Source organism: Uloborus diversus, chromosome 7, assembly GCF_026930045.1.
Source record: "Uloborus diversus isolate 005 chromosome 7, Udiv.v.3.1, whole genome shotgun sequence".
Taxonomy (NCBI): Eukaryota; Metazoa; Arthropoda; class Arachnida; order Araneae; family Uloboridae; genus Uloborus; species Uloborus diversus.
This window is the reverse complement of record NC_072737.1, coordinates 116,051,935-116,063,979: the sequence shown is the minus strand read 5'-3', so window position 1 is coordinate 116,063,979 and position 12,045 is coordinate 116,051,935. Positions and strand designations below refer to the sequence as shown.

General features: G+C 33.4%; 1 protein-coding gene across 1 annotated transcript in view; it reads right to left on the bottom strand.

Annotated features, from left to right (window-relative positions):
• The window catches only part of LOC129225662 (probable ATP-dependent RNA helicase DDX20), a 92,516-nt gene that overhangs the window by 11,540 nt on the left and 68,931 nt on the right, over positions 1 to 12,045 (bottom strand). Inside the window, exon 7 of the mRNA XM_054860138.1 lies at positions 10,442 to 10,583. Coding sequence (XP_054716113.1) covers positions 10,442 to 10,583 — 142 coding nt within the window. The remainder of the gene's footprint in view (positions 1 to 10,441; positions 10,584 to 12,045) is intronic.

The window sequence follows — 12,045 nt, the reverse complement described above, 5'->3', positions numbered from 1 at the left end:
CTAATTTTCAGTACCCCAGTGACAGCTGTACTATTTGTATTTAATGTTCGGTTTTTCTCTTTTTCTTTTCTCCCTTCAGAAAAGGACATTCGCTATTCTCTTCATTTTAATTGAACTGTTCAAAAATGAAAAAATCATATTTTTTTTTTTTGTTATAATATTTTGGAAGATAAGTTGTTACTATATCAACTCCTCCCAAAACTGGGGGGCATTTCCCCCTTTGCCTCCCCCCCCCCATAAATCCACCCATGCTCTTCTGAACTATTCAAAAACAAAAAAATGATTTTTTTTTTAAATTTTTGGAAGATGTATTGTTACTACACAAAGTCCTCCCAAAACTGGGGGGGGGGGGGCATTGCCCCCTCTGCCCCCCCATAAATCCGCCCATGCATACATGTAGTAAAAATTAATTTAGCCCATGATCTAGCAGGGTGCCTCTCCCCTCAAAGAACAAGACTCCCCCCCCAGTTCCAAATGAGAAAAAACACCCCTAACCCCCCCCCCACACACACAAATTTCAAATGCAGTTTGACTCCATGCTCCCCCAGCGGACTTCCTACTAATGAGGATCTGCAAACTTCGTGCGGCTTACCCAGAGCTGCCAACTTATGAAAATCCAAAATCCTAGCAGCATTTTCCGGTGGGGAGGGGGGGCGGGGGGCGCTGCCGCAGATATATACAGTAATGAATTAGCAACAGTATACAGAACAAAAACAATGATACTTACAAATTTTAAATATGATACAGAAAATAGTAATACGGATTAAAAAATTTTATGCAGAATATTTTAAGATGATCAAATATTAGTTTAAAAAAACTAACTTCTTGATTATTAGCTGTACCTTTCACCCAGTCAGCATGTCTTTTTGAAGTAAAACATACTTTCGGCAATCATCACGACCACCATGTTCAACCGGAAAATTGCGATTGCAAATAGGACATTTTTTATGTGCAGAGACCTTCAGCACATGTGCAGAAGTTTGATTTTCTGAATTCACCGGCTTAGTTTTCATGCAGTTAATGTTTTTTTTCCGTTCTTCTTTACTAATAATAAAGATGAATGTCTAGATCTCTGGATGTCTGTTGCACGCATAGCGCCTAGACCTTTCGCCCGTCTTTCATGAAATTTGGTACAAAATTAATTAGCATAGAGGTGAGCACCTCGAAATAATTTTTCAAAAATTTGATTTTGTTCTTTTTTTTATTTAATTTTAAGCCCCTTTTAACAAGCATATTACCATAACATGGACGAGCAAATTATCAGAATGTGGACGAGCAAATTGTCATAACGTGGACCAGAAAATTACTGTAACATGGACAAACAAATTAACATAGCAAATCGACAAGAACTTCATCATCCATTATTTGTAAAGATACAGGGGAACCAAATGCTCTTTTAATTTTCTACTATGCACAAAGTCGTGCGGGTACTGCTAGTGGGATTATAAATTAAAAAGACAGAAGATCGTAGCAGTTGGCAGCTCTGGGCTTACCTTGGAAAATGGTTGTAAAAAATTGGCTACTAAGCTGCGGGTTACTGCTGCATAGATAGGACTAAGGCAGAACTACAAGCATAGCTTGTTATAACATCCAGAAACTCCAGTTTTATTTATAACGGCATCATCAATTTGGAATAGCAATAACAGAGCTGGATGTAGTAAGCCTCTCATTAAAGCTGAGGTTTCTTACAATTAGTAGCTAAAATGAATTAGGACTACAGCGAGGGTCTGCAAACTAGCTGCTGATTACCTCATAAACTAAAGGTAAAAGTTTGGGTAATGAGTTGTAAAGGTACTGCCCTAGAGCCAGGGTCAAAGGAATAAGTACAAGTATACACTAATAATGTCACAATACATAAGGAAATTAGCAAATTTAACAGATTTTTAAACATTGTTTTCCTTTGTTTGTTTTATCTTATCAAGCGCTGCATTTATTTCATTGATGATTTAAGCAGCTATGCATAACAGAAAAATAACTCATTAATCTATAAGATACTGTCTTTCTAAATAAATAATGTCTGTCTACATTATTATACAGTCAAACTCCGTCAACACGAACTCTCATAATGCAAAATAACTGCCATTCCCTGTCAGATAAAGCTAAAAATTAGTGTTAAATCAATCGTTTAAGACTAAGATGATTCAAACAAAATCTTGCTTTAGCAGGCCGGATTTAGACTTAACAGGGCCCTAAGCTATTCCAGGTATGGGGCCCCCTTTGTATGAACAACGTTTCTCTTGGTGGGTAAGAGGCATTTTTTTACTTTTTTTCCCCTTGACTACGTTCGTCTCTTTCCTCTGATACATGCAGCAATACTTTTACTTTTTTGATCATGTTTTAATGTGTCCTTTGTGGATTGACCTTCAGAGAAAGAATGGTATCAAGAGAGTTATCCAGGACTCCCCTTCAAATGGAGTGTAGAATATCTGATTGTAGGGGCTCGAGGGGGGGGTTTCTAACCGGAGAAAATTTTGAAAATTAGATATGAAATTCTGCATTTTGAAGCGTTATAAGATTTGGTTGGAACTACAAAAATATCAGGGCAGAAATAGGCAAACAAAACAAAGTTATATACTCTTTCGCAAATTAAGATAATACATAGTAAAAATTGTTTTTGATTCAACAAATCAATGACAGCAGTTGATAGAGAGAAAGAGTGCGGTAAGAAAAAAGGTAATGCATTATTACTTGCTCACATTGGCTTTCGGTACAATTAGTTTATAATCACACTTCCAAACCAACCGACAAATATAACAATGATTTTATTTTTTTTCCTTTTTTGTTTCAAATCAGTTTTTTTTTTTTTTTTTTTTTTTTTTTTTTTTTTTAAAGAAAAGAAAACCTGCACATGGAGGGGGAAACTAAACCTCTGTAAATGCTTTCCAAGTAAAGCAGAAAATGATATCTTTTTTTTTTTTGGAGGGAGTGGCAAATGAAGATGATTGGAAAATTTTTCAGATGAAGGGGGGGGGGGGGGTTGTATATTCAAGATTTTAAAATGTTTTCACTTTCCACAAAAAGGGAGGGGGGGTTATAATCGATAGGGGGGTTACTTTCGGGATTTTATGGTAATCAGTATAGACACTTGTGCATAAGATAGATCCAAAACAATTTAGTACAGTTTTCTGTTTTTTCATCACATCCTTATAAGAATTTACATAACAATGAAATTATCTTCTTCTTAAAATAGTACACGTTAATTCACATGTAGAGCAGAAAAGTGAGCCTGTACTGGGTGGCGACAGGAACTGTGAAAAAAAGTTTACTGACTTTTCCCTGATTAAGTTCACCAAATTTCCCTGATTTATGTTACCAATGATAATGGTTTCCTTTCTTTGCCCAACTAGTCCAGTCAAATTAGGTCATGACCCAGACATTCAAAAAAAAGAATGTGCACCTATACCAAGTTGTTCAGTATCATGAGGAGATAACGTACCAAAAAGTCCCAAGAGTTTGAGCGTCGGGTTTGCGAGTTATGGGGGGGCAAAGAGGGGGCTCAAAATGCAGATTATTGCTTTATTTCAGCTGTATTTCCAACACTATTCGTTTTAATGAAAGGGTAATTGAATAAAAGTTGAATATGGTACATATAACTAATATTACAAGTAATATTTTTTGCAAAGATTTGTCTTTGGGGGGGGGGGAATTCCCCCCCCCCCCCCATTTTTGAGATATGCATTGTACAAATGAAAAAGTTTCCTTGCTCGTGTTTTATTGTTTTTAAAATAACATTTTTTGAGTACATTCCCTTTGCTACCCCTCCTCACTCACCCCCCCCCCCCATGTTAATGAAATAACAGGCTTAATCGGGTCAAAATACAAATTTTTGACGTGTTTCTCAGACATTTCAATGTCTATTTCTGACAAATATTATACCAGATTAAATTGAATGCAGGGAAATTTTTTAAAAACATGATCCAGATTTAGGTTTCATGTGGTTTTTAGCTTTGTCTCGAACCTCACCATGTGTTTCCGTAGTTTGAACGACTTGTTCAAAAATGTTTAGTTTTGATAATTGAAATACTTTACTTCCTTATTATTCAGTCTTCAAAATTTCATAAAAGGTTTTAATTTCCTGGTTATTCGTTGATAAAACCACGTCTTTAACTCTTCATTGGCCGAGTTTATAAGACGCTGGATTTTGTATGAATGCCGTTTAACTTCTTAGTTAGAATTTCATAATTTAAATAATGGAGAAATTATTTATTTTGCTTGTGACAAAAACACATATTTAGTGTGTCACTTTTTTCCCGATTTTATTTCACGTTCTACATTTTCTGCCATTTTAGCTCATTTTTCTTTTGCTAACATTATAGTCATACATTCCGGACAAATTTTTTAGGACCACGAAAGAATGTACCGCAATGCGGCTTTTTTCAACATTTTAATTTTGCTCTTCAATTTCATTTGTAAGCAAAACTTTCACAGAAATACCTTAATTTGGAGACAAAAAGGTTTTTACATTCTGTTAAAATAGTACGTTAATGGAAATGAAAGTTCAAAAGTGTAAACCTACATTTTTCTTGAAGTAAACAGAAAATATATTTATATTATGTCCCCAAGAAAAACCGAAGCGGGTCGGATTGAAATGTAAAAAGATAAGAACAGACGTTAAACACACTTTGCCGAACTTTGACTGTACAAGCGATACAAGAATTGATTATTCATCAGCATTCGATTGATTGTTAGTCTGAAATACTGAAAGATTATGAACGATCTCAATTAAAAACGTTGAGCGAAAATAGTATACTGAACTTCCGTCAAAAATTGATGGCTACTTTTAGAACCGAAGCAGCATCGCTAGGGACATACTTGTTAGTATTTCAACCACAGGAAGGGAGGGGGGGGGTGGAGATTTGCAAGTATAATCTTTGCTCTTGCCAAAAAAAAAGGTTTTTAAAAAATCAGAGATTCTTTGTCATTTCCTTTTTTTAAATGGAAGTAAAATGTTTGTAATTTTTTCTTGAACCTTTTCAGAAATATAACATATTATACATTTGGAAGCAAAAGTCTTTGTTTTTACTTTTGAAAATGTTCCAAGGAAAAAAGCAATTCAAACTTAAAAAATGCCAAAAATTACGTTCGAAAATCAAAACAAACATCGTTTAAATGAGTTATTTCCCATGGTGCATTTGCTTTTTTTTTTCTGCACTCAACAGAGGTTATAGAAATAGAAGTGGCAAATCTGCAAAGTGAAGAGAAAACATAAATTAATTTTATAGAAGACTTTAAGCAGGCCCCGATTAACCTCTGAAGTGGGAAAGCTCCTTCTCATTTCAGGGCCTCACAAATTCTGTGTTGGAATTTTTTCTAAAAATTCAACGCACATTTAAATAAAATTCACTGTTGCTAGACACAGCAAAATTCAGATCAATGTTTAACCTCTCCTCCTACCCGACTGATAGAATTTTTGTAAATTACATACGTTTTCACTGAAATTCTAAACAACAAAGGGTCGTTAGTTGCTGAAACAGATTTGTCCTGTCACAAAATTGTTATGAAAGTACATTGTAATAGGTTCGGCCAAATTTGATAGAACCAGTTCTAATGTTTGCAGTACCTTTAAAAGCTGAATCTGGAATTTTTAAGCAGTTTTTCAGTAATTTTTGGGCTTCCTGAAAGTTCTGAGGAGGAGCTCTAGCTTCCCGAGCCTTTTGGGTAATCAAGCCCTGCGCTTACGGCGCAACGTCTTACCTTTCAGATTTCAGAAACTAACCTTTTCTATACATTCAACATTCATTCCGACATCCGATTCACACTGAAACCCAAAAACAGACGTACAGAGCAGTACCTACAATGCAAAACTGCAATCGCTAGACCACCAAATTTTCTTCTATTTTTGTCCTTCAAATTTTTAGAACCGATGTGTGTGTGTGTGTGCTTTCGTTTCTATATTTTAAAACTTTGAGGATTCCTAATGATTATATATATTTCTGTGCATAGTATATTTTATTATTAAAAGGAATTTGTATCAAATTCACAACTTGGTGACTCCTGTTAAACTATTTTTATTAATTAAGGTTCGCTAAAGTTCATAAGTAATACTATGTGTTGAGTTTCTCTATATATAGTTCCTCAAATTTTCTCTAAAAGATTACAAAAACATTTTCAGCTTTTAAATTTGAAGTATTGGTTTTTATTTAGTTTCTTAAAGTTTTTTGGTTTAAAGCCCCCCCTCCTTCACCGCCCTCCCTCCCCAACAGACCCCCGCATTGCTGGGTCTGCGAGTACGTAGATTCGAGCCTGCGTACAGGAGAATTAAATTTCAATGCCATTTTGACGCCATTTTAACTTATAACTGAAAAAAAAAAAAAAAAACACTTTAAATACAGGATTACTATTAATATTCTTAGTATAATATCCATCGGCAAAAATGAATCTATGAAATGTCATATTCTATAGCACTTCTTTAAAAAATCCAAAGAGAATGCACTTCGGAATTTTTTTCTTATTCGATGAATAAATAAGTGTCAACGTTATTTGGGATTCAGATACGTATGATTAGGCCCGTCATTTCATTTACTCATGGGTGGGGGGGAGGGGCAAAGGGGAATACACTGGAAAATGTCATAAAAAATAATAAAATACCTGCAATGAAACTTTTGCATTTGTACAATATATATATCTCAAAATCCGAAGGGGAGGGGGATGGTGCGGGGGGGGGGGGGGGGGTCAACTCCCCCCTTAATGACGAATGTGTGTAAGAATAGTACTTGCAGTGTTTGTAATTTGTTCCATATTCAACTTTTATTCAATTACCGTTTCAATAAAACGAATAGTGTTGGAAATACAGCTGAAATAAAGCAATAATCTGCATTTTGAGCCCCCTCTTTGCCCCCCCATAACTCCCAAACCCGACGCTCAAACTCTTGGGACTTTTTGGTACGTTATCTCCTCATGATACTGAACAATTTGGTATAGGTGCACATTCTTTTTTTTGAATGTCCAGGTTCGGCCCTTTTTCGACCTAATTTGACTGGACTAAACCTGAAAAGCATTGCATATAAAATAAAATGCAGCTTTTAAAACGTTTTAAGCTGTTAATTAAAAATATATTTTGAAAAGATGCTCTTTTTTTTTAGTAAAAATAGTATATTAAATTATCTACAAGGAAATATTATAGGAAATCTAAAACAAATATACCTCAAGTAAGCAATTAGCATAAGAGTTCTAAGAAATTATTAACATCACTCTTAAAGACATATCTAATCATGATAAAACTAAAAAGTTTATGTGGAAACATTTTGAACTGAATTTTCAAGCAGTATAATTGTTGCTGCAAGAATAACAAGTTATAGTGAACGTATGTAAGTAATGTAGTTTTACTTATATAAAAAATAGACATATTTATGTAATTGTGCTAGTTTCTAATCAAGAACTTAGGTTTTGATGAGTGATTGAACTAATACAGCATTTTAATATTTAAAATGTTTACTTATGTACACAACTCAACTTCAAATATTTCATTCCTTATCAAAAAAAGCTTAGATTTCTTTTGTAATAAACAACATTGAAATACAAAAAACAATTGTTAATTTCAAAATATAAATGTTTTAAAATAAAAGAATTTTAGTCTGAAAAAAAAACCCTTCGTATAAGCTGAGGCGACAGCAAATAATACAATGGCAAAAAACCAAGTTGATTTTGATTTAACATTCAATTTTAGCAATTAAATTAAAAATGCCAAGTAATAACTTTTAAGCTTTTATCAGTATTCATTTAAAAAAGATTTTTTCTTGAAATCGTGATTACGCTACGCTAATTACTTCAAGGCAATGAGTAAGGACAAATGAGCTAAGTCATTAAGGACAGCTTCCTTTTTGCCTGTAGGGTTGTTTACTTCACGTAGCATGGAACCCCAATGGAAGGATTATTCAAGTTACGTAAAATAAACAACTTTACTGACACAGAAGCAATCATACTGTGAAGTTCATCTTGTGGTTAATAAGTTAAGATTCAATACTTTGACCTTGATCAAAAAAGATGCCCAAATGGCCCAGGTGCAGTGTATAATTGCGCCTAATTAGTTTTACTTTTTTTAAAACAAATAATTGGTGGAAAATGCATAGGTAATTAGTGAACTCCATTTCGCAAAGCAAAAAAAAAAAAAGTTTCATTAAATCACAGGATTCGTACTCAATTTCAGAAATGAAATGAAGGAGTTTTGAAGGAGTAAAATGAGATTTTGAAGGAGCACTTTTGGGCTGTCCGTAAAGAATGTCACTTTTTTTTCAACATATTTGAAAAACACATTTCCTCCTTTGTCACAAATTCTCACACTACACCTTAAACCTTACTCCTCCCCTAGTTACAAGTCATATTTTTCATAAACAAATTATTATAATAACTGTGTGATGTCACTTTTTGCAACCTTCTCTCTTTCCCTTGTCACAATTTCATGTCTTCCCCTCAAGGCATGACAGCACTTGTGGGTGACTCCTTTTACCATTCCCAAAGTGCCATTTACTTAACCAGAGGTTCTCAACCAGGGAGCTGTAGGAAGAAGTGAGGGGAGCCACGAAGTGTCCATCTTATCAATTTATATGCTAGGTGGGTTTACCAAATAGGGTTATATTGAGTAATTAGGCCATTCACACTTTTTTGAAAAAGCACAGTAAAAATTCACTAGTTTGTGACTTCATCATCATCAGAAAGCCTAACTGGTGATAAAGCGTTATCAGCAGGCAGTTTTTCTTAACCAGATAAAATTGTAGCAAAAGTAATTTCAGAAGAAACATGTAAAAACTACCTGATATAATTTTGCTTCACTGTTAGAGTTACTAGTACATAAAAAGTTTATTATTATTCTTGTAGCCTAATTTATGTGGTTGACAAATTCACAAAGATAAATGTCGCTGTGTAACATTAATTTTTTCCTTTGTTTTGAAAACCTAGAAAAGTAGATTGTTGACCGTTATGAAAAGTGGTCAACTTTCTTAGCACTCCAGTGACCTTATAATACAACACCGAAGCATCAGGTGGAGTATATGATCATATGCTACACATAAATTGACGAATTGTGCGCATGAGTGCCAAAGAACAGAAAATAATGAATTATCAGTTGCTCAGAATATGAAGATTTTCTACTTTGCTTGGAAGTAATTATGGATTTTTTGGTAATGTTTTTGAAGTTATTAAATGTGGTTCAATGTATATTAATATTAATGACAATTTTCAGTTTGTTTTAATTTGGCAGTACTTCTTGGCACTTGTGTCTTGAACTCTAAGAGAATTAAACTTTGCCCAGAGTTTTGCTGATTAGTATTTTCCCTAGCTTTGCTAAAACTACACAAAAGCATAATTGAAATTTAAACTTTTACTTGGTTTTATTTTCTAGCCAAGTTTTTATGAGTCATCTGATGAAGATGTAAAAGCTGGAGCAATTCATTTATAAAACAGTGAGATATTAGGTTTTTAACCATAGGGTGGTCTTCTTTGGTGTACTTAACCTATATAATAGAAAAGGACTAGGGTGTGGTCAGAAAATTCTAATCCTTCATAGGGTGCGGTAAGGCAAGCCGAATAAGTTTGAAAACCCCTGTACTTAAACAACTTGTTTTTTTAACACAACCACTCACATTAACGCAATCACTTGACAGATGAAATATCTTATATGAAAACTAAATTATGGGGAAAATTGTTTTCTTTTTTCTGATGCGAAAAATTATTGCCTATTTCCGCGTATTCAATGTGTTTAGTTTCCTTTCTCAACTGCGAGCGACGGAGCCCCCACCCCCTCCCCCTTTATCCTCATGACGAAGTTAACAGTTGTTAATCAAAATATTTTAAATCACTGTTTTAGAGGAAGATAATGTAGTCTTGAACTAAAAAAGAAGGAGTTTTGAAAGAGTTAAAACCAAAATGAAGGAGTTTGAAGGGCACTTCAAAGAAATTTCCTAAATGAAGGAGTATTGGAGGAGTTTTGAAGGAGTGTACGAACCCTGAATCAATTTTCCCTGAATTTTTTTTTCAAACTTCCATGATATTTCCATGACTTTTCCGTTCATCCATGATCTGATATTTCCATGACTGATTAATAAAGTTCCCTGACTTTTCCCTGATCTCCCTGATCCGTCGCCACCCTGCTGTATTACTTCAAAAAGAGACAACATAAACACAATTTTAACCTTCATTTAAAGAAATGCAAGCCACTTTTAAAACTAATATTTAGGAAATCAAAGTAGACCTGAAAATATTCACTTGTTACATGGTAAGTACAGAAAAAAAAAGAAAAAATAGAGTGGCGATTGAAAACAGGAACTGGACACCTTTTTTTTAAAATGTACAACAAATTTCTCTACTCGCTACAAGTATTCTATTCACTCATATATTTTGGTCCTTTATCTGCATCAGTTACTTGTTTTCATCAATTATTTTTATTATTGCCATCATCAATTGAAAGAAAACTTTTGGTATAGAAAGCCTTATGGGAGCAACTTACTAAATCTGAGCAGACTAAGATTTTACACTTGAAACGCTTCAAAGCATCAATAGCTTTCAAACGATCTATCTGCTCTTTAGCACTTGAAATGTACGTTGCAGTAAATCCCAATTTTTTGACATCTTTACAAAGCAATTCCACACTGTAAAATATAAAAGATTAGTAAAAAGAAAAAATAACACACATAAAGTTGTCACTAATAGTTTCAACCCAAGAGCAAGAAAAGAACTTTTTAAAAGGGTTTTTAAATAGCGAAGAAAATAAACAATCTTTTGGTCACCTAAATTCAATTTGTCAAAATAATAAATACAATAACAAATACAGTGAAATACGTATAACACAAAAACGTTTAGCATGAAAAATCTGTTAACAGGAAGCGATATAGTGGTTCGGACAGTATGCTATGCCTTTAATGAAAATTTTTTTACACTAAATTCCTACAGCATAAAATCTTTTTTTTAATCTTACAGTTTTGTGTTAAATGTTTTCCACTGCAAATTATCAAATTATGCATATGATAATTTTTTTAAGTACGCAATTCTTATTGGGAAAAAGATTCCAATGAGGGTTTTTTTTTTTTTTTCAAGCATTCAGTTTGATTTTGAGTTTTGGAAAAATTGGTAAATGCAATGATAGTAACTCCCATTTTCAATGCATTACACATTTTTGGATGCATTCTATGTTTTCCTCAATTCCCTACATGCCCAAATTCATGGAACAGCACTGCCACTTAGTTCAAATACAAAAAAATAGTAGTCAGATGCAGAAAATAATTTCTAAAATACTCTCCCAATTTTTTCAAATTGTATTTATATCATTATGATGCAATGCTACTTTGATAAATAGGCATATCTTGGCTGTAGTATGTTAGCAAGACCGCTCGTAGTGGGAGCCTAGACCTATAAGAGGTTGGAAATTTGTAAAAAAATTTCTTAAACAGTTCTCCCAAAAAAGACTACAGATTTTTAAGACTTTAGACCCCAACCCTTTCAAATTAATACAAGACAAACACGTACTGACATATTCTAGTGTAATTTCACTTTGTCTAGTAAGAGATTGCATAAAAATTCTATGAATGTTAAATTTGGGATATTTCCCTTTGCATGGAAATAGGAGTTTGTTTTCAAAAATAAATGTGATAAGGCTACAAGAAATTAGAAAGCAGAATTTTATTCACAATCATTCAGATCAAAAGAACAGTTGAGAAAAAAAAATAATAATTGCTTTTTGTGACAGATCTTATTCTTTGATAGCTATTTTCAATGAAACAGTCACTCGCTGGAGATTGTCAATCTAGAGCTTTAGACTCCAGGCCAAAGTAGCCTGTATTCACGGCATATATTTTACAATTTATTTCAACAATATTTCAATTTCTCATTTTGCCAAGCATCTTTTTTAACACATTTGATCTTTTAATTTAGATGTAGGGGGGAGATAGGGCATTTAGGTCTGCTTTTTTCCTTTTCACTGTTTATCGTCAAAAATTTTAATAAGCAGTTCGATTTTCTGTGATAGGTATTACAAAACATTTCTCATAATCCCTGATTTTTTTAAAAAGGTGAAATTTATTATTATTTTTTTTTTTTAAATTTTTAATGGAACTT